The sequence below is a fragment of the Chelonoidis abingdonii genome, chromosome 1 (genome assembly GCF_003597395.2).
Source record: "Chelonoidis abingdonii isolate Lonesome George chromosome 1, CheloAbing_2.0, whole genome shotgun sequence".
NCBI classification, from domain to species: Eukaryota; Metazoa; Chordata; order Testudines; family Testudinidae; genus Chelonoidis; species Chelonoidis abingdonii.
The window spans coordinates 74,364,198-74,390,676 of NC_133769.1; the positions used below are offsets into that span (position 1 = coordinate 74,364,198).

Below are 26,479 nucleotides of genomic sequence, written 5' to 3' on the forward strand. Positions count from 1 at the left end.
AGGACTGGCATTACAACAAAATTAAAGGGTGTACACACGACACGATCCTTTCATGAAATGAGCTGTCCAATATTCCTGCAGTTTGGAACTTGTATTTTTGAAGTATCAATGAAAACTACTAAGCTTTAAATAGCACTTTCAAGTGTCTATGAGCTCGCAAATCCTAGTTTAAAGAACACTCCTGTCCAATACAAACTGCTATATAGTCAACTAGCTGGCCCACTAAGCCCTGTACAACATTTCGGTTCCCTAAGACAGTATGGCTGTATAATTATATCAACTATCCTAGAAAGTTTTAATACCTCAAGCTTAATACTACTTAAGCAGAAGCAGTCTAACATTATTTATAGTGCATAGACTATATAAATAAAATCCATACCTTCATTGCACCCTGTTAAGGTGAGTTATGGTGGATCAGAGCATCATCAAAACAATAGCCAAAAATCAGTAAATATCAGCTCCCTTAAATAGCGTACCAGGGATCAAAGAAAGTCAGGAGGAACTTCCTTCAACATATTGTAGACTTGGGAATCTGCTTATCCATCGGTTTAAGCAAGGAACAATGTTAATATACCCCTTTTAAAGAATGGTGGCCTCCATTACGATGGCAAGCCCCTAACAGTTTTTAAATACTGAATATATAAAGATTGAGAGCATCTCAGAAGAGATCCTAGTTCATTTTAGCTGTAAGTATATTTGGACACCAACTCAGACTCAAAAAGTTCATGTCTACAGGATTCAGGGCCCTAATATGGATGTTAGGAAGCATTTCAAAACTGAGCTCCAACTACAATTCTGTTAATTAACTCTGAGTCTTACTTAGACACCATAGCATCCAGCGCCTCAAACATTGGATTATGTTCACAGTATCCATTTGAAATAGGGAAACATTACACAGATGGGGAATTCAGACATGGCAAGATTAAATAACTCACCCAAAGCCTTTCAGCAAGTCTATGCCAGAGCTGTGAACTGAATTTCCCGAGTCAAGGTTCATTGCTTTCACCACAATATCATTCTCTCCCCCTACTCGATAGATAGTATTTCAACTTATGTCTCTGGCCCCAGCACCGGATACAAAGAGTGCCACACCTAGGTCCTTGCCGATGTGGAGTAAGAGACTAAGTTCTGGTCTTAAGCTCTGATCCCCATATAAGGGAACATTCCAAAACCAGTAAGACCACTAGACTAGGTCAACAACTGTTTTAAGAACATTTTTATTTACCTTTTTTCATTTCCTCACACTTGCTTCTGCTCAGCTATTGGGATGCTAGTTCATAGTAAGTCAATAACAGAAGATATGAAATGAAGAATTGAAATGAAAAATTACAAATTAGAGTCTTTATGTCAAATTTGCACAGATTCTGCAGTGGAAATTATTTTAAGTGTCTGAAATGGCAAGTTACCTTTTCAATTGTTTCCATACCGAGAATATAGTAAGAGATCTTTAATATAATGCATTGAAAACTCAATACCACAATGGATTCCAATACAATCCTATTCCAGCATTGTCAATCCTGAGCACTCAAAAAAGCATGACAGCCTGCCCAAGGAAAGTTATGAGATTGGCTTAAAAACAAGATTTTTAGGATGAGATTTTTAAAAAAATTATATTTTAGGTAATTTTTATTTTCCTTCTGGTATTTAAGGGTTTAGAATTCAACATTTTCAAGCTCTTCTTTGCAGCTATGAGGGCTAGAAACTTACTTTACATGAGAATCTCAGTTTTCATTAAAAAAGTAAAAAAGAGGACTCTATGAATTAGGGATTTAAGAGAAAAACCAGATACTATGCTATTCAATAGATATTACATCACAGGAGTTTGCAATGCTTCAATATATGAAAGGCTTCACTGCAGTGAACACTAATATATCAGAATCCCAAACCTCCATATTTAATCAACATTCTAGTTCCAGCCTGTATCAGGCAGAGTCTGTAATTTGAAATACATAAAATTCTCATTCAAAGCCTTTAAAAGATCTCTTGTACCACTGTCTGTAGCTCATGAGATGGGAAATGAAAACTAGAGATGTAACTGAATATCAGAGAACAAGTGTTAATAAGACATCAGTAATTTGAACTTACTTAAAAAAAATATATGTATCTGACAGTTTCATTGCATCTCTCAATAGGTAACAGCACTGTGCTTACAATGGGCAGAGTCCTAACTGAAGTATTTTTTTTAAATTTACTTAAGTGCCTAATGCATTAATCAGCAGCAATTTAAATACATAACTTCTTAGAACATGTCCTTTAAAGATTAAGTCTCCAGTACTTAGTGCCACCAAACAGTCCCTTATAATAATCATACTCAAGACTCAGAGTCCGATTTTCCTTTATTTGAGACTTATCTCATCTTCAGTATTAAATTTGCTGTATAAACTACATGCAAGCTCCCAATCCTCTCTTTGTCCCTCGGCGTTCACTGAAGCTGGACTAGTGCTTGGAAAAGTATACTGATTCAAGAAATGTGTACTGGCTCCCCAAAGTATTTGAGCTAAAGTAATTAGTGTTCCAGTCTCTGGTTCAGCAAATTCCATTTTTCTACAAGTGATCTCTGGAGTGGAAGCCTTTCAAGGCAATGGAACTGAAGAGCTGTCATCTTGCAACAAAAAGCCCATGATACAACATAGCCCACAGACACCTTGAGTCAGTTAGTCTTAGAAATGAAACACTTTCTCACTGAAAGCAAAAGAGAAAACAGAACCCCCATCCTCAAGATAAACATCTCTTTTCAACTTCAGGTTAAAGGATATGACACAACTGGCCAAATCTCTTCATGATGCACATTCAATGAAACTTCATGAGATTTGAAAATCTAAACTTCTGACCTCATGCTCAAAAGATATTTTTTCAAAACAGGAACTTTAAAGGAGACAAATTCAACAGCCTCAAGGTCTCCAGTCTGTCATGTGGAAGCTTTGCTGGGAACTTTCACTGCCAGTTTCAGCCCTTTTATTTACCAAAGAGTCGTGGTAGATTCTCTGACAGTTTTTAAATCAAGATCGGATGTTTTTCTAAAAGACGTGCTGTAGAATGTATTTTGGGGAAGTGTCACACAAGAGATCAGACCAAATGATCACAATGGCCCTTTCTGCCTTTGGAATCTATAAATCATAGAAGAACTGTCCCAGGATGACTGGTCCTTTAACGGGTACAACCCATCTGTATCACGCTCAGCTTGCATTCCCCCACCCCTGGACAAAATAAGCAAAGTCGTCTGACAAACAGGCATTGTGGGATGGAGAGCAAGCAGAAGCCAGGAGAGAGACTCAAGACAGAGAATGGTAAATCCTGGTAAAAAGCACTGGGAGTTGTTTTTGGTAGACAGCAAAGCAAGACTCAAACCCCAGGAAAAGATCAGTTGAGAAGATTGACCTTTAGGAAGGCTGGTGGACCTAGCTTGAGACTAGCTGAAGATTTTGGTTTGTGTTTATTTTGACTTGGATACCCTGGAAAGAATGAAATTTTTTGTTCATGATTTAGCCAGAGGGCCAAATCACCACAGCAACTAAACCAGGCTACAAAATTGGGAGAGCCAGACTGAGTGAAAATAAACTGAGGCAGCAGTTAGCCCATGACCCGAATGGTGAGCTGGTGCTGCTACGAGAACTAAGAAGAAAATTCTGTGAGGGACAGAAAGGCGACACCACCAAAAAAAGAAAGTCTGTCTAGGTTTTCTGTAGCAAGGGCTAAAGAGTGTCGGAAGGTGTTTTGTAGGTTGCTTACGAAGTCCAGAATGTTCGTTCCTGGAGAGGGTGTAAACCCCTCCCATTGTTGCTTCACCAACTGTAATGGCCCCTTAACCCTCGTGCCACACACAAGTTCAAATGGTGAAACCCTAAACTGGGAGTGGTACAGCCCTGTAAGCAAAAGAGCAACTGCTGCAACACTAGGTCCAGTCATTGGAGTATTCATTCATGAATTACGGATTATGGCCCCCAAAGTTCCATTAAACCTTGACCAGGCCATTGGTTTGATGGTGTACGGGGTGGCACCAAGTGATTCACCCCATGAGTCTCCCACAGGTCTTTCATGGTGCTGCCAGGAAATTAGATCCTGAATCCGTAAGGATATCAGAGGGCCAACCTACTGGCAAAAATGTCCGTTAGGGCCTGGCACACAGCTTTAGCCCTGGTGTTGCCTAGAGCTACTGCTTCCGGCCATCGGTAGCAAAGTCCGAAAGTCAGTACGTACTGCTTCCCTGGGTGTCTTTCTTGGGAAAGGACCAGAATATCCACAGTACTCGCTGAAATGGGACCTCAATTATGGGGAGTGGCTGGAGAGGGCTTGACCTGGTCTTGGGGCTTTCCACCTTTGGCACGCCTCACAGACCAGACATACTGGGCAACGTCCTTGCCCATTCCCTTCCAGTGGAAGGACTTCCCCATCTGTCTTTGGTTCTGTTCACCCAGCATGGCCACTGGAAGATCATGGCTAAGCTTAAGAGCTCCCCGGTACTTAGTGGGAACCCAACCGTTTGTGGGGCTGCATCTTCTGTGTCGCACAGAAAGAATTTCCTGCTTTATAAAAGTCCTTGGTCTATAACAAACCGGATCAGGTAGAAGAGCTGAGAGGCGGTGGGGTGCTTCGGGCCACCACCAAGCTTTCTGAGGCTGTCATCTGCTTCCTGCTCGTCTGGAACTGTTTCTTGAGGCTGGGGACACCAGTTCTTCCTCAGACTGGGATTGGCTTGGTCCCTTGGAAGCAATGTAGGTGATGGGGTTGTTTCCGTTTGCCGGTGAACTGCTCTCCGCTGGTGCACTGGAGGTATTTCAGCTCTGGCTGAGCTCTTGCGGTATGGTTGTCTGTTGCTTCTGCCAGTTCAGGCTCGCTGGCCCCGTCTGGCGTTGAGGTTGAAGATGTGGTTGCAATTGCTGGTGCTGGGTGTTGTTCCAGTTCGGGCTGGGACTGGAGGTGCTGTGGCTGGTTTCAGCCATTCGCAGGGGATCTGGGTCCATACCTCTGTCTGGGTTTCTGGTAACACAGATGGGTTCCCTGTGGACGGCTCAGGAACAGGAATGGGTCTGGAAGCGTGCCTGTTTGGCTGCGTGTAACATCCCACTCTCTTGGCCCTTCACCTGGTTGGCCAAGTCTTCCCCCAGTGCATGGGATGGAATATTGTATAGACTGAAAAGTCACATTTCTAACCAGCCTTTGTACTGGACAGGCAGTTCAGCTGTAGGCAAGTCTACAGCTTGTGACATGAAGGGTAAATGTGCACTTTGGTTTTTGGGTTGATGAGTTTGGGATCCACGAAGGACTGGGTGGATAACTGACACTTGTGCCGTGTCCTCCAGCGGGTACCTTCTTTCCGCCACTCTCAATTTTCCCGTCGCTCCAAGGGATTTTGAGAGTATCTGGGCCTGGGATCTTTGGTGTGATGGTGGTGTAATGATTGCACCCGGGTGGGGTTCTTTGGGCGTTGGCCTTTATATTGTCCAGTTCATTCACTTATTAGCATCTTCCAGCTGATGGGTCACTGGGTCGAGGTGAGTTACTGGAGACTGGTGAGGTGGAAGATATAGGTGTCTGTGCTTTCCTTGGGTTGTAGGTGGGGTTTTGGGTTGCCCTCTGTTGTAGGGTTTATTGTCGGTGTGCCCTGGGTTTTCATTCCCTTTACAGTAGCTTTCTTGCTTCTGCACTTCCATCCATTTGGCTCCAATCCCCCCGCCTCGGTGAGATTTTTGGGTTTTCCATTTTGGATGTACGTGTTTGTCCTCAGGAACACCATCCAAGAACTGCTCTCATTTGTATGAGGAGGTGCAGTTCGTCAATGGACTGAACATGGTTCCAGATATCCAGGCCTTATAATTTCTTTCCAACGAGCAGCCGTGTTTGGGAAATGACCCATCTGGTTTCCACTTTTGGGTTCTGAAACGCCGACAGGCATGATCCGGGTTATCCCCATTCTGTATCTGGCCTTGGTTTGAAACAGTTTATAATCTTCATTTTGTCTTTGGCATTTCAGCCGCCACTCTGCTAAAGTCCACTGAGGTGTGACCTGAGCTCTACCATGTACTGGTTTCAGAGATGCCGTACCCAATGCAGGCTCTTTAAAATTTTCTAAGAAGGCTCAGTGTCATCCACCTGCCTTGTAGTGGGAAATTTTCTTGTGCTGTGGACCAGTATTGCGGAAGGGTTGTTAGGGTGGTTGGGTTCTGTTGCTTAGCCTGTTCTAATTCAGTGCCTGCCGATAGTTTCTCTCTGGAGTTCTGTCTGTCTTCGTGGCGCATCATCTTCTTCCTGTTTTCTCTGTAGGCCACATCTCTGTAGTTTCTTTGGTTGAGCTGCATTTTTGGCTCTTGTTCTCTTTTATGGGCTGCATGTTTGATCTGTTCTTCTTTTTGTTTTATTTCTAGGTCTCGTAGTTTCTTTCCATGTTTCGTTGTGCTCTGCTTCTTTGATTTGTCTTCCTTGGAGTCACGGTCTGTTTTCTGTGTTGGGTGCCCTTCTGGTGGTTATTGTCTGAACTGCTGGCTCTCTGTTCTGTTGTGGTTTTCTGCCTAGCAACAGTGCTTTATAACTTCTAGCCTCTTCCGAACAGTTAAAAAAGCAAAAGAAAACCTCTTTGTTTTACAAATGTGTTCTGGCTGGAGTGCTTTGCGACCACTTAAGGCTGCTTTATTTAATAACACCGGTTACTTTAATAGCCTCCCTATGCACAGCTAGCAGGGAGCAAGGAAAAAAAAATTCTCTGGCTGCAGTTAAAAAAAATAAACCTTCCTCTGCTTATAACCAGCTAGCAGAGAAGAAATTATAATCTTACTGGCTTTTGGATTCTTATCTTTCCCACTTCGCTGCCACCATGTCATAGCTTCCTACTCAGATTTGAACCTTAGCGTTCATAACCTGAGAAGCTAGCATAACCCTCTAAGCTTAATTACAGCTTAGATCTGATATCACTGCAACCAGACAGGAACAGTGCCTGTCTCTCTGGTATCCCAAAATCTTCCCTGGGAACCCTCAAGACTCAGATGCCTGAGTCTCACAACAAGAGGGAAATAAACCATTCCCCACTCTCTCACCCAGAATTTCTCTTTGGGCTAACCTGAGAGTTACTGATGCAACCTCTTTACATCACATACCAGAGCTGTTTCTCTCTTCACAAAGAGACAAACCCAAAGACAGGAAACAGAAAGATTCTCTCTCTCTTCCCCTTAGCTTCTTCCCCCTGGGACACTAGGAGAGTTAAACAGGAGCAGTCTTTCCCTCCCCGTCTTCTTTTCTCCCACAATTTCCTGGTGGGTAACTAGAAAAAAAATATCAACAGGTCTTTAAAAGCAAAACTTTAATAAAAAAAAGAATAGAATAACGTTCTCTGTAATCTAGAATGGTATACAGGTTTTCCACACTTATATGAAAATGAATAAACCATAGAAAAGGGATAACAGCCTAATCGAAACAATACAGTTTTTGAAGTACTTATAGCCAAAACACATAAAGACTCCCACCAGCCAGATACACAGATGCAAATACAGCAAAAAATTTAAAGACTATACTTTTGCTACCTTCTGTACTCACAACTTTGGAAACTGGAGTTAGAAGCTTGAAGATAGAAGACCCTCTCATAGGCTGAGAGCCAAACAAAAGACACAGACACAAACATTCCATCCCTGAGCTTTTAAAAAATCCGGTTTCCTGATTGGTCCTCTGGTCAGGTGTTTGGTTTCCTTTGTTAACCCTTTACAGGTGAAAGAAACATTAACCCTTAGCTATCTATTTATGACAAACACTTTGAACTAAATTCAAACTGACCTACCCATCTACATGTGACTCAACATAATAGTATTTGTAAATCGTTTTCAGCAGTAGATAACTTACTTCATTTCACTTTTTGAAGAAAAAAGCAATATACAAAACCTCACACGGATTTGAAAAGTTTCTAATAGTAGTATTCCCGTAGGTCACTGCCTTTTTATTAAATGGTATTTTAGTAAAAATGCATCCAAAACTAGTCTTCCTTGCATGCTGTGATACCTCTTTTTATTCACACTTCAGTACATGAGAGGGCGTTTTATTAAAACTAATTGGACAAGGTACTGAAAGCAAACATTGCCCTATCGCTGTACTAGCTGCAAATAAAACAAGCTGCTTCTACCTGTTAAACCACTATTTTCCGTGTCCTTTTTATTGTTTATATTACAGTAGCACTTGGAGGCCCCAACTCCGATTAGAGCCCAGCTGTGTTAGGCACTGTACAAACGAGTGAAAAGACAGCCCTTTCTTTTAAAGTGATAAATATTTCCATTTTAACTTCACAACTCCAGGTGGAGTGTTCAAAGGACTCATATTTTTCTAGCCATGACTGAAGAAGAACAACAACACTTCCTATGAATTATGGTTGTTCTTTTAAATTTAAAAAACACCTACAGACAAGACCAACAAGCAGAATAAAGTATTTCTCTAACTGTTGTCCTTGTTATTTCAGTTCTTCAATTAGGTCGTGACACACATGAAACCCTAGTGTTATGTCCACTGGCCCATGTGCTCACACAATAAGATGGTGACCTTGACTAATATGCCCAAACATCCGAGAGAAGAGGCCAGTCACTTACTTGATGGTCCATGAGAGTCTTTGATCTCACCAAGATTCTGCGTGTGCAATGCAATTGGAGAACGAAGGACAGCGAACAAAAAAGTGTCCAGGCCAAGAAGCAGCAAAATGTGCAGAGACGTCAGCAACAGCAGCAAAAGGAAAGAGGAAGCACAATGAAAACAGAGTTAGTTTATCACTAAAATACAACATGCACATCAATATTAAGGGAAGACTTCAAAAGGACTTAACAGTTCAGAAACAAAACAACGTTGAAGCAACAAAACTGACAAATATGCATATAGGAAGCCATTATTAGCTTGGATACAGTTAGTGAGCAGCTAATATCCCTCTTTAGACAGACAAAAGTAGGTCTTCTGAAAGAAGTTCAGAAATTTAGAGTTCACAAAACTCATTACAACAGAACATGTCAAGATCTGTAATTAAATCAGTTTCAGAAAACCACAATGTCCTATGAAAGAGTTAGGATTCTAGGAAAATCCATCTAAAAGAAAAAATCGTTTCTCTCAAATTGTACATGTAAACACAAACATTCCTAAAAGCGCATTAAATGTGCTGCACCCACTAGTATGATGCAGCCAAGCATAACCATTTATGCAAAATTATTATTTTAGAGCTCTCAGTGTTTTAGTTTATTAAGTACAGCTACCCATCACACAACATATTTTTCTGGTGTAGGAAACAAGAAACAATGAAAACTGAAGAGTTAAACAAGCAGCATTGTGTTCGTGCATCTCCAAAGAACTGTAAGCTGTATCACAAATTTTCCCCACCTAAGTCGCCACTGAACTATATATAGTTGTAATCACTGCAGGAGGAGGGAGTACTTATAAAGTAACAGCCCACACCACCTCACCTTTTTTGGATGGGGTGTAATTTGGCGGGTAAACGAATATGATCATTTATATTCCATTAGTATCCAAAGCTCCAGTCAGGATCAGGACCACTTGGGCTGAGGGCTTTACAGATACAAGGTATGATCCATCCCTGCCCCCAACTGCTTACCATTTTAAAAGAGACAAATGTTGGGATCAAAGATAAAACAAGCATTGTGACATGCCCACTATTGGGGAAAAAATATCCCCGATTGCTCCTCTGCTAAGCTATAGTTTATCTTTTCAGTTTTAGCTCTTTCCTAGTCTAGTTTAGTGTGTGTGATTTACACAGGACTGTTACACATCTGACTAACATTTTTTAAATTAAACAAAAAAAATTATAAAATCCAATGCTTTGGAAAGCCCAACCAAAACCCTACCCAATGTTCACCGAGATGGCAAACCCGAGCCATATTTTAAAAAAGGTGTCAGGTTTGCCTCCATGTCACCCCCCGAGGCTCCCAACTCTGTGAGGGTGCATCAGCAGGAATCCCTTGCCTCCTGGAGAACATGGCCATGTCCCTATTTAGCAATGGGGGTTCCTGTGCCACTTGGCTGCCCTGGAGAGGGTAATACTCAGTTCAGTCTGAAAACGTTGTTACTATTGTAAAAAGATCAGTTAAAAAAAAAGGAACAACTTCAAATTCTTCACTTTGTTTATTGGGTGCATTTGGAAGCACATTCTGTATAGTCCATTTCAGTTTCTCCTGTTTAGTCAGCTAGTTAGTTTCACTCTTTGCCTGGATCTTTCACAGAGTATCAGGTGAGAGAAACAACATGTTTTTAAACAGGGGAATGTGATTGGAAAACCCCCAAAGTTAAAGAAAACAATAGGACTAAAGTAGTATCAAACTTATTTTAAAAAAAACTGGACATATATCAAGTTGATTTCTCTTTAACTGCATAATACAGTATGATAGCATACTTAAAATGGGAACATAATACATGTTATCGCAAATGGGATTACATTACCTTAAGTTCCAAAGAGCAACAAAACAGCAGAGAGGCATGCAGTAATAGAGCAACGGTGTAAGAATTAATTCAGCGTGATGATGAGTCAGAACATCAAGCCTTTCCTGATCAGCATCACTCCGCTACATCTGCCAGTTCACACTAAGAGCTTTAAAGCAAAAAGGAGGAGTTGGGCGAGGTGGGAAACAAAGTATTAATGAACAAACATACAGGGTCGGGAGGGTTCTGCAATTTAAGCTTCCTAATCAATCAGCATTTCTCAAATACAGCAACCAGAGGGTTTCCATGTGGCCACGACAGCTTCCTGAGTGGTGATGGGGGGGAGGCAAAGGTTCTGCTCCTCCCACTTCCTTCTCTGTTCCTCCTGGATGTGCAGCCCTGCACTGCTCCTGGAGACAGGTAGGGTACAATGCTGCAGGACTACAGGGAGTTCTCTACCAGCGTGGGAGGGCAATGAGGTTCTGGCTTCAGCCCTGCGGTGGTTGGGAGGCAGGCTCCAGAGGCAGGATTTAAGGAGCCTGGTTGCGCAGACCAGAGCTCCAGCCAAGGGGCTTCAGGCGCCAACACTTAGCTCTGGCTGCAGGGTTTCAGGCGCTGACCCCTAGCTCTGGCCACACAGCCCTGGATTTTGGCCACGGGGCTTCAGTTCAGGCTCCAACTCCTGGCCACGCAGTGGCAGGCTCCAATCTCCATCTCTGGTCACACAATGCTGGCCCCAGGCCCTGATCGCAGCAGCAGCTGCTGGCTCCAAGCACCAACCCCAAGTTGCATGGTCCGATCCCCAGTCCTGGCCCCTGACTCATAGTACCAGCCGTGTCGCAGTGGGCATCGATCCCCAGGTGCATGGCAGCAGGCACTGGCCCCGTCCCCACACTGATCCCTGGCCCCAGCCGTGCGCTGATCCCCAGGCATGTGGCAGCAGGTGATAGCTTCAGCCTCGTGGTGGTGGGCACTGTCCCTGGGCTTCAACTCCCTGCCCCAGCTGTGCAGCTCCTGCCTCCAGCTCTGGGCTCTGACCGTGAGCACTGATCCCTGGCCATGGGCACCAACACCCTGCTCCATCCGCGCAGCTACGGAGCTCACCACCAAGCCTCCTTTCTCTTGGCCCCACATCCATGCCCCTCTCCCCATCACTTCTGGACCCCACTGCCTTCCTGGCCCTCAATCAACTCTCCATCACCACAGAGCCCACTGCCTCCACCTCCAACCCCATCCTGTCCCCCATCCAGGGCTTAATTTTTCATGGGACTTGCTGAGAAAAGTGATATTAACAAACATACAAGTATCACTTCTCACAGTAATATTTTTATAATTCAGTCTGCAAAAAAAACCCTACATGAATAAATTACAGTGATGTGGATGTGTATATGTGCTATTTATTTGTTTTTCTTAAAGTTAATCAAGTATTTTAGGATAAAGTGTCCGTGCAGCCACCAGCAAGAATTGGCGGCCACGCTCTGCAGCTACCAAAAAATTTGTTGCAAGAACCCTTGCAAATGGTTTGTACTCTCTCATAGTGGTGAAATACACAGTGAAAAAGCACAGCAGCAGTCTTTATACCACTACCTCCCTTTCAAGTATTGTCTTGACCAAGTAACATCATCAGAATTAGACAGCATAAAGCACAAGAGCTTGTCACCTGAGATGACTAAGGCCTTTTATACAAATATTTTAGCACTGTATGGTTAACCTTTGGACTGATACAAAGAGCACCTATGCTATAGGATGAAACAAGTCTAACTCTGTTCCTGATCTTCACCAATAAACAGAGTTTATACTGAGATTAGATTCCATACTGCCCAAGCACCAGCCTAAACTATAGATATTACACACTGCATCTATACCTAAACAACACAAAAGCATATATTTATAATCTAGAGTCTTAACCGAAGATAACTTCTTTTCAGGATCTATTCTGGATACAAGAGACCTCTGTTTACTTCACAGGATCCTTCATGTACCATCTGGAGTCCATACTGAAATATGTTATATGCACTAATAAGTCTCCTAGAGGGATAAAATGTCAGGAAAGACTTATCTGAGTAAACACTGTCAATATAGATAAAAGTGAATAAAATAGCACCAGGGATTCTATGTTATTTTCTCTCCATGATTTCTATATTAAACACGCTAATTTTATTTTATTCTTATTATTTATTATTATTTAAACTGCCATCTCTGCAAACAACCTACACTCAGAGTCAAGCTTGGTTCTCACCCACATGGTCACCAGTAAAAAAGCTTTTAGTGGTCAAATTAGGCCCCTGTAACACCTGTTGTGCAAGTCCCATACCTTCACTGAATTTGCACAGGTTGAGCACTTCTGTTGATACACAAGATGAAACAGAAACCATCTTCTTCTCCTACCCGTTTTTACTATGCAAGTTTAAAAGCAGCAAAAAGCAGAAAAACTGTCACTAGAGACACTGATTACACACAAGAAAGTCTTTAGCCAGTTGTTCGTTCAAGTTTAAACTCATTTTAAAGACTAGTAAGCCTAAAATTAGACCTACTACTTGTTTTGCTGTGCGAAATTACTTTCTGGTTTGATGCATTTGTGATCAGGATATATAGCAAAAACATATAAGCTCTTGATGAAAAAAGAACTGAACTATTTAATATGTACTATGAACTAAATTTAAAAATATATACTTTTAAATCATTAAATCACAAGTCATTGACAGAATACACATGTAACCTTAAGAATGACATTTTAAAAAAATGAAAGGAAAGATTTTAAGCCTGTCAAGATCTACTGTCATGGATTTTTCCTGCAAAAGAAGATTGAGTATCTGCTAAAGCAATACAGAAAAGTGGCAGACTAAAAATTACTTTATGATACCTGTAAAGTCCAAATGTTGCAGGGGTAAGTGATCCTGAATTCAAATACTAGCCAGTAACACAAATGTCCACATACAAATATTTATCAGTTAAAACAAGTTATTTAAACTAGTACAAGTTTGTGTGTTGATATTAAGCTGCTTGAAATTCTGAGTCAAAAACTTATTCAGCCAGAAAACTGGGGTTTCAACTAAACACGATCCACAAAGTCTCTTCTTTTTATGTATGTTTAGAGTTTTGGGCTAAAAATGATTTGTTTGGAGGGTGTTGGTTTTTTGTTTTCTATTTTCCAAATGAAAAGTTTGCATATGAATAAGGTGTACAATGATAGTCTAAGATCTTAAAGACTACTTCAGAAAACTTGATTGCCCGTATGTATTTTCAGTCCCATCCCTCCATATGAATCAAAGGAGGAGGATTTCAATTTGTATATATAGAATCTAATTCTCCAACTTGAATAAGCTGGAAAAGGTCACCACATTCAGAAACAGACACACCAGGAGAGAGGGGAAAGCTTGAGCGCTCAGGGATCCAGAGATTATGTCTTTGATTAAATTCTTTGCAGGAAATATCAACTAGGTTTCTGGACAAAACTAGCCAAAAATATTGTTCTACATTCCATGGGAAAAACAGAATGGCTACACCATATAAGGATGGAAACAGGCACCCTTTTCATAGGTGTGGCAGTATCTGAGGCACCCTGCTGGAGATACAAGTTCAAGAGTACCCTGTTGCCAGCTAGGTCACGGAGCATTAACAGGCACAGATGCATCAGGCCTGGTCTACACTACGCGTTTAAACCGATTTTAGCAGCATTAAACTGATTTAACGCTGTACCTGTCCACACTACGAGGCCCTTTATATCGCTATAAAGGGCTCTTTACGTTGGTTTCTGTACTCCTCCCCGACAAGAGGAGTAGTGCTAAAAATCAGAATTACAATATCGGATTAGAGTTAGTGTGGCTGCAAATCGACGGTATTGGCCTCTGGGCGGTATCCCACAGTGCATCACCGTGACCGCTCTGGACAGCAATCTGAACTCAGATGCACTGGCCAGGTGGACAGGAAAAGCCCCACAAACTTTTGAATTTCATTTCCTGTTTGACCAGCGTGGAGCTCTGATCAGCACAGGTGACCGCACAGAGCTCATCAGCACAGGTAGCAATGCAGTCTCCCAAGAATCGAAAAAGAGCTCCAGCATGGACCGCATGGGAGGTACTGGATCTGATCGCTATATGGGGAGAGGATTCAGTGCTAGCAGAACTCCGTTTCAAAAGACGAAATGAAAAAATATTTGAAAAAATTTCCAAGGCTATGATGGAAAAAGGCCACACCAGGGACTCAGTGCAGTGCAGAGTGAAAGTTAAGGAGCTCAGACAAGCCTACCAGAAAACCAAAGAAGCAAACGGAAGGTCCGGGTCAGGGCCGAAAACATGCCACTTCTACGCTGAGCTGCATGCAATTTTAGGGGGCTGCGCCACCACTACCCCCACCCCTGTCCGTGGATTCCGAGGTGGGGGTGTAATCTCAACCCATGGCTGAGGATTCTGCGAGAGGGAAGAAGAGGAGGAGGAGGAAGAGGAGGACGACCTTGCAGAGAGCACACAGCACTCCGTTAGCCCCAACAGCCAGGAGCTTTTTGTGACCCAGACGGAATTACCCTCCCAGCCCTCCCAAGCCACTAGCCCAGACAGTGAAGCCATGGAAGCGACCTCTGGGAGTGTACCTTTGTAAATATAAAACATGGTTTAAAAGCAAGCATTTTTTAATGATTGATTTGCCATGAGGGCTTGGGATGCATTCGCGGCCAGTATTAAGTTACTGGAAAAGTTTGTTAACATGTCTGGGATGGAGCGGAAATCCTCCAGGGACATCTCCATGAGCGCTCCTGGAGGTACTCCAAAAGCCTTTGCAGAAGGTTTCTGGGCAAGGCAGCCTTGTTCCGTCCACCATGGTAGGACACTTTACCACGCCATGCATGTAGCAAGTAATCGGGTATCATTGCATGACAAAGCATAGCTGCGTATGGTCCCGGTGATTGCTGGCATTCAAGAAACATCCGTTCTTTATCTCGCTCTGTTATCCTCAGCAGAGTGATATCGTTCATGGTAACCTGGTTGAAATTCAGGAATTTAATTAAGGGGACAGAGATGGCCATTTTCCTACTGGGCTGTTTGCTGTTGCTAAAAGAAATCCTTCCTTGCACGTAGCCAAGCAGGGGGAGGGGAGGAAGGATAGCGCTGAGCTTTTTGCATTTGGCTAGCAGGGATCTTCCCAGCTACCAGCCACGCGGTGGGGGGAGGGGAAGGGGGTGATTAGCAGTGATCTTCCATGATACCAGCCATGCGGTGGGGGGAGGGGTAAAGCAATCATCCTAGAGAATTGGATGGGGGGGTTGGTTGGCTCTGCTGCTGCATGTTAACAGGAAAGAAGCATCAGAGGGCACTGTGTATATGAAGGCTGGAGAAGCCGAAAGACAATGGCTTACCATGGCCGCATGCAAGCTGAATTCTGATGCCCGGACCTGCGTCTGTGAGATCTGTAACACCAGAGCCGCAGGCACTCAATATTAAGATGCAAAATGCGACCTTGTAGTGAAATCACATGTGCTATGTAAGGTGAATAGTGTTGTTCACTGTGAAAGAGTATAACCATTGTTCTGTAAAATGTATCTTTTTAAATACTTCTCTCCCTTTTTTCCCTCCCTCATGCAGCTGCAATTTTTCAAGCCTCCCTACTCCATCCCGAAGGCTAGCTCAGATAAGGCGGAGGAAAAAGAAGACGCGAGAGAAATGTTCTGGAAATCATGGAAGTAACCCGCAATGAAAGAGCTCATCTGAATGAGTGGAAGGACGTGGTAGCAAAGTACAGGAAAGATGCCAGTGAACGTGTGAGGACAGGAGGACCAACGTGAGGATAGGAGGACGAACGTGAGGATAGGAGAGACGCTCGAGATGAGAGGTGGCGGCAGGAAGATCAGAGGTGTAGGCAGGAAGATCAGCGGTGGCGGGATGCAACGCTGGAGCTGCTGCGTGATCAAACTGATATCCTCCGACGTCTGGTGGAGCTTCAGGAAGAGCAGCGGGGTCACAGAGTGTGCCCGCTGCAGCCCCTGTGTAACCCACCCTCACCACTCACCATGTTCCATATCTTCCTCACCCAGACGTGTAAGAACGCGTGGGGGAAGGCTTCGTGCACCCGCCCACTCCACCCCCGTGGACAGTCCAACCAAAAGGCTGTCATTACATTGAAATGTGTTTAATGGCCTTTTCCTTCCCTCCTATCCTCCTCCCAAACCACACCCGGGATACCTTGTCAGTTCTCTGCCTCTCTTTTATAATGACTTTTTAATAATGAATACATGATTTTTTAAACGATAGTGACTTTATTTCCTTAAGCAAGCTGTAATCGAAGGGGGGGTGGGTTGCTTACAGGGAATGAGTCAATAAAGGGGGGGGGTTCATGAAGGGGAAACAAACACAGCAGTCACACCGTACCCTGGCCGTGATGAAACTCGTTTTCAAAGCTTCTCTGATGCGCACCGCTTCGTGGTGTGCTCTTCTAATCGCCCTGGTGTCTGGCTGCGCGTAATCAGCGGCCAGGTGATTTGCCTCAGCCTCCCACCCGCCATAAAGGTCTCCCCCTTACTCTCACAGAGATTGTGGAGCACACAGCAAGCAGCAATAACAAAGGGGACATTGGTTTGGCTGAGGTCTGAGCGAGTCAGTAATGTGCGCCAGCGCGCCTTTAAACGGCCAAATGCACATTCTACCACCATCCTGCACTTGCTCAGCCTGTAGTTGAACAGCTCCTGACCACTGTCCAGGCTGCCTGTGTATGGCTTCATGAGCCATGGCATCAAGGGGTAGGCTGGGTCACCCAGGATAACTATAGGGCATTTCAACATCCCCAACTGTTATTTTCTGGTCTGGGAAGTAATTCCCTTGCTGCAGCAGTTTAAACAGAGCAGTGCTTCTGAAGACGCGAGCGTCATGAACCCTTCCTGGCCATCCCACATGGATGTTGGTGAAACGTCCCTTGTGATCCACCAGTGCTTGCAGCACCATTGAAAAGTACCCCTTGCGGTTTATGTACTGGGTGCCCTGGTGCTCCGGTGCCAAGATAGGGATATGGGTTCCATCTATCCCCCCCCACAGTTAGGGAATCCCATTGCAGCAAAGCCATCCACTATGACCTGCACATTCCCAGAGTCACAACCTTTCGTAGCAGCAGCTTAATGATTGCTTTGGCTACTTGCATCAGCAGCAGCCCCCACAGTATTTTCCCACTCCAAATTGATTCCGACTGACCGGTAGCTGTCTGGCGTTGCAAGCTTCCAGAGGGCTATTGCCACTCGCTTCTCTCCACTGTGAGGCTGCTCTCATCTTGGTATTATGGCGTTTCAGGGCAGGGGAAAGCAAGTCACAAAGTTCCATGAAAGTGCCCTTACGCATGCGAAAGTTTTGCAGCCACTGCGAATCGCCCCACACCTGCAAAACTATGCGGTCCCACCAGTCTGTGCTTGTTTCCCGGGCCCAAAATCGGCGTTCAATGGCTAGAACCTGCCCCATTACCAGCAGGATCTCCAAAGCGCAGGGCCCGCGGTTTGAGAGAATTCTGTGTCCATGTCCTCATCACTCTCGTCGCCGCGCTGCCGTAGCCGCCGCCTCCTCCTCGCCTGGCTTTTGCAGGTCCGGTTCAGCATAGACTGCACGAGAATGCGCGAGGTGTTTACAACGTCCACGATTGCGGTATTGATCTGAGCAGGGTCCATGCTGGCTGTGCTATGGCGTTTGCACAGTTCATCCAGGAAAAAAGGCGCGAAATGATTGTCTGCTGCTTTCACGAAGGGAGGGGTGAAGCTGTACCCAGAACCACCCGCAACAATGATTTTTGCCCCATCGGGCACTGGGCTCTCAACTCAGAATTCCAAGGGGTGAGGGAGACTGTGGGAACTATGGGATAGCTACCCACAGTGCAACGCTCCAGAAATCAATGCTATCCTTGGACCATGGACGTACACCATTGAATTAATGTGCTTAGTGTGGCCGCGTGCACTCAACTTTATACAATCTGTTTTACAAAACCGGTTTATGTAAAATCGGAATAATCCTGTAGTGTAGACGTACCCTTAGACAGCCTCTGTCCTGTATGTTGCTCTGACTGAGGCAGGAATCCAAACTGGTGAAGCAAAAGAAGGACCCCTAGCAACTGGCAGTCATCTGTCAGAGCAAGGAGGAAGAACTGAGTCCTGTGTTGCCACAAATCAAACCACAGAAAGTTTCATATCCAGAAACAGTCATGGGCTAACTTTTAGCCAGCAAAATTCTCCAATACTCAAATACTTCATAAACATGCCATAAAACAGTATGAAACATGCATTTTCCTTTCCAGAATCTAAAGGGAATATTCAATATTTTCCAATAAATAATTAATTTTTTAAGATAAGTGAGCAAGTCTTTAGAAAAAAACATTAAAATAAGTTTAATATATATATGCTTGTTATAAACAAGACCCTTTCTAAGCTCATCGTTAAGTTGCTATTTGTTCACCTAAACTGTCCATGATTAAGCATGCATACCTATGTAAACTTAATATCCATAGTCCACTAATAAAAAAAACAACTATGTTGCCTGTATATAACAGAAAGATAAAGAACAAAAGGTAAAATTTTCAAAAGCACCTGAGTCACTCCGGTAATTAAGTCCCATTGGGCTTCCAGTAGAATTTAGCTGCTTTTGAAAATTTTACCCCACAATCACATTGTTAAAGGATTTATTTTAAAAAGGATCATCTCACTGTCAGAGGTCAATAATTAAGGCTCTTTTTGCAAACTACTGTTTATTAATAGAGCCCTACCAAATTCACAGTCCATTTTGGTCAATTTCAGAGTCATGGGATTTTAAAAATCATAAATTTCATCATTTCAGATATTTAAATTCTGAAATTTCATGGTATTGTAATTATACCCTTCTGTGCATATATATCAAAATCTTACCAACGAAGCTGAACCTGAACCTAAGTGATCATCCCAAACTGCATTTACTAGATTCTCACACAGATTTAAATAGCATATGTAGTTTATCAACCATTTCTATTATTTGACCTTTAGTGGTCACAAAAAATGCTGGACTGTTAAGACTTGAAGAGTGACAATGGAATTTATCTCAGTGCTGATGCTCTAGCCGCTCTGTCCCATGCCTGGTACCAGGGTCTCCTGTGGAAGGCAAGAAGAATAGGCTCTGCACCTCCTGCAAGGGGCTCTTTTCCAGGGAATCTTGGAGTAAGCCCTTTTATTTGTATCAGCAAAGCAGAGCACGAAATTCTAATAGTAACAGAACAAGTACACACTGAAAACTTTTTTTTTTTTTTTTTTTTTTTTTTTTTTTCAAAGTTGTGCCTAACATCTCTTGCCAGAAGATATGAGGACAGGGAGCCCTTATCTCTTAAATTTCCTGGTTTCTGTATCAGAAATTTAGGATTTAAACTCCCAGTCATAAGAAGGCACAATGACTATGGGTAGCCTTTGTGCAGTCACAATCACAACACAACTCTACCTGGTTAATCGTTGCCTGAGTGAATTCCTTTAAGTTTAAGTAGTAACAGTAATTAGGGGACAAAAGCAGGGCCTTAATTCCTACGATTTGTTATCCATGACAGTCGCTCTTCTACATTCTAGGAAAAACCTTTCCTCCAAAGTTCCTCCTGCTCGCCCTCATCCGCTGCAAACCACCAGAAAGCACAGTATCCGAGTTGCAGCTGTTTTGGGGATGGCAGCAACTCCTGCCCTCTGGCCCACAGTCTCCTCTTCCCATAACTGCAAATCTCCTCCTGATCGACACCACTTCTCCAATCACTGGGCTGCTGTGTCTCAGCCATTACACCAGCCTGTCAAGCAGCCTCATTGTGGCCCTTTCCTCAGTAACAATCCTCCCTAGAATCCTGTTGTATTTGAGCTCTCTCTTCAGGGAGAGAAGGTAGGGTGCTCACTCAGATTTTATAAATGAAAAAATTAGGATTTCTGTTGTACTCTGATGAATTCACCAGGAACCTGTATATCTTTAGCATTTTTCCTCTTTTTGCAGCTGCAAAGACTTAATACCTCATACAACTAAATTTTGCTATCATAGATGAAATCTTTGCTTAGGAGAGTTTGGTAAACTTAAGTTTCATATCCCTCCTCCTCCCCTCCCCTTAATAAATATAGAGTGTTAGTAAGGCTTTTTGCAACTTTGAAATGTCTATTCTGTTTGATGACCTCTGTCAGAAACCCCCCTTTGAAAGACTACATGTTGGTAGATTTGTAAGAAGCTCAAGACTTGTTTTAACGTTTTTCAAACTTAGTTGATGTAACAGATTTGGCAAGGCAAGGACAAAATATGGCTTTAAAACAGTAACATAATTGTAATCTTATTGGACAAGTTATTTTGCTTTTTCATTAGGTAGACCAATAACTGTTCAAAGAGTGGGATTATACAACTTGAATACCAATAACAAAAAAACCCACAGTTCAATATTCTATCCCTTTAAAAACAACAAAGTTTATATGGAGATAAACCTATCTCATTAGAGAACTGGAAGGGACTTGAAAGGTCATCGAGTCCAGTCCCCTGCCTTCACAGAGGGCCAAGTAACGTCCCTGATGTGAAAGTGAAAACAAGCAGTAATTTCACCTATTGTACAAATGGAAGATTGGTAAAGAAAGCTTACATTTCATTTACACAACACAGTTGCAATACAGCACACAGCTTTGCTTCAGATAAAGTTTTGTCTTTTATAGAAGGGCTTTATGTGTACATTAAAACAAAACGTCTCTGTCCTAAACAGCTCTTCCAGTCAGCAATAAGATTACAATTTTGATATAATTTAAGTTGCACACTCCCATGATGGACATGTCAGACTTTCAGATTCTCTGTATAGCCCATCAATGGTCCATGAAGAACAGTTACAAGATTTTTGAAGTTCTTAAAGTTTGCCAAAATATATCAAAGTACTGCTTCATTTGACTAATATCTAACAATTTCAAGTAGAAAAGCCACAGTGGGGAGGGGAAAGAGGAAAGATTAGAGATACTTTACCATACTTCATTGCCTCCATAGGAGCTACATATGAAAATTCAACCCAAGAGTTGTTAGACAACCCAAAGAAAGACCTAAGCTACATTACTGGTTCACAGTTCGACAGAGGCAACATTAAGATAGCTTTCTGCTTTACAGCAAAAGAATATCAAATAATTAACAGATGAAACAGTTTCTTGTCAGAACTAAAAACATACTTGTTTTATTTTAAAAACCTTTACCTAGTGTGCAGTATATATTTGTGTGCTAGATGTGAACAAAACAGGTTCCTGTCAATATTAAAAGAAGGGCCATGAACATAAAAATGTGCTTTGCCTCCCCTTTACTCTCTTAGAAGTTTTTAAACAAATAACTCATCTGCAGTAAGAGACTCTTGCACATTACTGTCCCAAACTTCTTACATTCAATCTTTACACAATTCAAAGTTATCCACTGCACTCCAAGGGTGAACACAAGACCGGACTGTGTACAACCTCCTCACCACCCTTTTCACTTCTCCAAAATATTAAATCTAAAATCATATGTCTCACACCACTTTCACCTGTGTCATCTTTCACGTGTATCATCTTTCCCTTAAATCTTATCACTGACTTCTTTCCACATCCAAACCTCAAACTCTCTTCAACTTGAAGCTTTAAGGTCTGCCTCCTTGGCTGCAGCTATCACCTCTTATTTTCCATGTCGGTGAAGCCTCTAGGCCAACTGCTTTTATTTTATTCCTATAGACTTGCAATAATATGTCTTTTCTTGCCGCTGCCAAACATCCTCTCCCTGTATGCCAAGAAGTTCATCTACTCCCAATTCCTCCTCAATTCTTTTCAGTTAGTCTTTGTCACTTTCAGCTGGAATTATCGGTTCAATGCGTTTTTATTTAAAGTGTCTATTTTAGAATAAAGAACAAGCAGCAAAACATGTGCTTCCCGAAAATTACACTTTCTTCTCTTCTTCCTATTCCCACACCATCAGTAAGTTTCTTTTCATTATCATTTAAACTAATTTGGGGCCAAATTATATTTATGTTTGAACAATGCAGAATAGTTGTTCAGAGATGCAGCCACCCCCTGCCAAAAGGAAAAATGTATACCTCAAAAAGGCAAAGATGAATAAAAGATCATAATGGTCAAAGATTAAATTGTCTTAAGCAGAAGAGCCTTGCAGATAGTTAAAGGGACTCTAGAATAGATAGAGGAAGGGTGTTTCTTAAGACTGAATCTGTCCCTACACTAAGATCATAGAATATCACGGTTGGAAGGGACCTCAGGAGGTCATCTAGTCCAACTTCCTGCTCAAAGCAGGACCAATTCCCAGACAGATTTTTGTCCCAGATCCCTAAATGGCCCCCTCATGGATTGAACTCTCAACTCTGAGTTTAGCAGGCCAATGCTCAAACCACTGAGCTATTCCCCCCAGATGATCTTGTTCTTACTCAAAACCAAATGAAACACTGGGACAGAGTAGGATAACCAACTCAGCCTTAGGAGGGAAAAATCAAAAACAAAACAAAAACAAAAGCGGGATTGATTTATCAAGTAGAACTCATGCCTAGATCAGAGTTTAAACTACCATTATACATTTGAATTTAGTCCATTACTTTCTCAGCAACCAGTTTAGAGCACGTGTTTTAGATTCCCTCTATTGATTGTACCTTCAAAACATACTGTGTCAACAGTAGCTTTTTCCTCCAAAATAATTCCTACTATTCTTAGTCCCACTTCAGCTCCACAAGCATTATGATGGCCTGTGACACAAGCACTTTTACCCCCATGCAGGCCAATTATGCTCATAGTAGGTCTGCACAAGATGATAAAGACAACTGGCTACCAGTCTCTTATCTACATTGGTACTCCCACTACTGCTAGCGCCATGAAAGCTGAAACAGTGGGAAGTTTCGGAAAAAGAGGCTACTGTAAACCAGGATATTTTTATTTTTGAATTAATAAATTGCATGAAATTCCAAGTCTGTGCACTCCGAGATAAATTGTATAAGGTCTACGGTGCAGTGCAACACTGGCAGCATAAAGGCCCAACAGAACAGCAGCTACGGATGGTGGATCACTTCTGACGTCATCTTAAAAATATTGGAAGTTATGTGTCTTACAGTTAAAGCATATGTAAATAAGACTAAGGGACTCAACCTTGTATGGGGAAATATGATATAGGGTAAATGCACTGTCATTGTTCTATGGAGAAGAGGTGATACCCTCTCTGCAAAAGTGGGAGGGGAAGTGATGGAGGAGAAGCGGGGGGAACATTTGAGGGACAGAGGCAGGCAAGAAGAACCTGAGGGAAGAGTTTAAGAGAAACTGTCTGTGAGTAACCTGAGAGAAACAGGGTGAGGGGAGAGAGCAGCCAGAGTGGCACAGATAAACTAGGACTGACAGAAACTGAGAGTAAGTGAGAGGCTGAGATTGGGCAGGACAACAGACAGATGTGCAGGAGAGGATCCCGTCAGTTTAAAGCTGGCTGGTCACGTCAATGTGTGTTTAATCGCGTGTTCTTGAGCATCCATTCCTTAATATTCCTGATCATTGGATCTAGTCATCTCCTATCATTGATTCACGTTGTCCCAGATATCCAGAACAAGAGAACCAAAGGCCCTTCAGATCCAGTGGGTCTGGTCTAACGCGCACCCCAACAAGCAAGCATCACTGGAGTCAAAACCATCTCTTCAGGAAGTCATGAGAGGTGCTTGAGACTCAGAGACTGACTTCGTGTTAGACAGCACTCAGTGAGATATTTGGGGAAAGGGGAACCTTGAACCAAAAACAACAACCTATAAGATAACAGCCTGTGCACACAGAGACAGATTTTTTTATTTTTTTTTAATTTAGAGGATTATATCTGACGTATCTGGCTTTAAGACTAAGCTTGATAAGTTTATGGAGGGGATGGTATGATGGGATAGCCTAATTTTGGCAATTAATTTGGCAACTGATCTTTGATTATCAGCAGGTAAGTATGCCTAGTGGTCTATGATGGGATGTTAGATGGGGTGGGATCTGAGTTACTACAGAGGAATTCCTTTCCTGGGTGCTGGCTGTGCGTCTGCACAATGCTCAGGGTTTCAAGTGATCACTATTATTTGGCGGTTACGCGAGGCGAATTGCTTCAGGGCAGATTGGCAAGAGGCTGGAGTCGTTTTTTGCTTACTCTGAGATGGGCACGGGTTAATCTTTTGCTGAGGATTTCTCTGCAGCTGAGTTAAACACAATCCTTGAAGATTCAAAAAACTCAGACAAAGGTTTAGGAGGCTTGGATTAACAGGAAGCTGGGTGGATGATGATTTAGTGCTGCCATTGTGCAGGACGGTAAAGCCTAGATATCATATGGTCCTTTGACCTTAAGTCTATGCAGTTATATATGTAGTCTAAGTTTAAGTAGAATTAAGTAGTGTTTCACGTATGGGACTCACATTCCAATGTGGCCATACAAGTGCGGATATACCAAGGTGATCACTGTCCGGCTGTTCGCATAGGCTTAAACCCTCAGCCAGATAATCAAGACTGGACGGGTTAAGGTTTTCAAGTGGAATACATCAGCCCATCCTCTTACATGATGAATCAAGCTGTATGCTAGAATGAAACGAAGACATGACTCGCATAATCCACTGACGGGCATCTGACAGTGGGGATATCGGGATGCTTTCATCGAGCATGGAAGAATTGTGGCGATGGTAGTGAGAGAGGGAAAGGTGTAAGAACTGATAGGGGTGGACTAGCAGCGGGCACTAGACAGAATACAATGAAAAACCAGTACAAGTACCACGTTGGTCCGCATCAATGACCAGATGATAAGAGAGCAGGAAGACGCAACAATCCAAGGTATCACCCCCAATGGATAAAACAGGTCTGAAGAGCCAGCCTCAGTGGGAAGACAAGATCCACGCCATCAATGGATACGCCTGCCCGTCCAACACAGATACCTGCGGTATAAGTGAGCTGGCCAGGAGGATATTGAGGCTGCCGATGTGAAACCGCGGAAGCCTCTCACAATGCAAGGAGTTTCAACCCAGAGTCCAACCCCGAGACTGTATGATCAGCCGGACAGAAGCGCGGCGGGGCTTGGTGCGCGTAGGCCTATCCTGATGAACCGGAACATAGGTAGCATCAGTAAGATGGCACGCCAAGATGAGCTCTGAGAGAATGCTGAGGCAGAGCAGACATGGAGGAAGCAAGCAGAAAGAAGTGCCATGGCAAGAAAAGACCCGCATCGGATGCACATCGACAGATCAGTGCGGTGGCTGAATTGCGGAATCCTACCAGTGGCTGGAAAGGGTGGAAATAAAACGAAGCACTGAGGCACTGATATGCAGCACAAGGAACAGGCCTCGAGCACAAAGATCCATGAAGAGGGGTCTACAACTAGGAGGACCAAGGTAGATGTGCAGAGAGGCCATCAGGAAGACAGTCCAACACATAATGGGCAGGATGTAAGATGGCAGGCAGGACAGCATACATGAAAGGCCAACAAGTGGAACTGGCATGGTACAGGAATCGTGCACCCCTACGCGATATGGCATACAGACGACTCCCAAGACAGATGGAGATTCGCAGAAGGTTGTGGAGAATCAGCAGGGCTAAGATTCGTGGGCTATCCAATCCAGACGGACAGGCAGGTAATGGCAATCCACCAGACAATCGTGGTAATAGACAAGGAGCAGAAACAGCGGTGGTGACTAGATATAGAGTGCAAGTGAAGCAAATCAGAGTGAAGGAATATGAAGCTGTGAGAAAGTACAGGGCCTGAAGAGGAATAGAGAGGATGTGGAAAGTGAAGGCAGAAGTGGGCAGTGGTGGTAGGAAGCCCTGGGGTACGTGGAATCCTAGCTGTGAGATGGGTCCAACAGATCCGAGGCAATAGAGCTCTCTGTCAGAAAGGCAGTGCTAGACAGCTAAGATACTGGCCGAACTCAAGTCAGGCTCTGTAGACGGACCCGAGGTTGAAGGAAGACACATACCACCCATCAGGGGTGAGAGGGAATTTTTTTTTTATTATGTATATCTGAATTGGGTTTTTTATTATTATACTTCTCAATAATATAAACTATTGTAGGTACGTGGAGTCATTTCTGTTGTTCAGTGTAAATAAAAAAAGCTCGGTTACCACCTTTGCTATACTGTTGTCTCGAGATGTGTCGCTCATATCGCATTCCAGTT

General features: G+C 43.1%; 1 protein-coding gene across 11 annotated transcripts in view; it reads right to left on the bottom strand.

Moving 5' to 3' along the window:
* The window catches only part of OSBPL8 (oxysterol binding protein like 8), a 217,522-nt gene that overhangs the window by 107,503 nt on the left and 83,540 nt on the right, over positions 1-26,479 (bottom strand). For 9 of the 11 annotated variants that reach the window (XM_075066678.1, XM_075066671.1, XM_075066673.1 and 6 more), the window contains one exon: positions 8,559-8,595. The exons of the other annotated variants lie outside the window; for them this stretch is intronic. In XM_075066678.1, the coding sequence (XP_074922779.1) occupies positions 8,559-8,595 (37 nt within the window). The remainder of the gene's footprint in view (positions 1-8,558; positions 8,596-26,479) is intronic. 11 annotated transcript variants of the gene reach the window in all.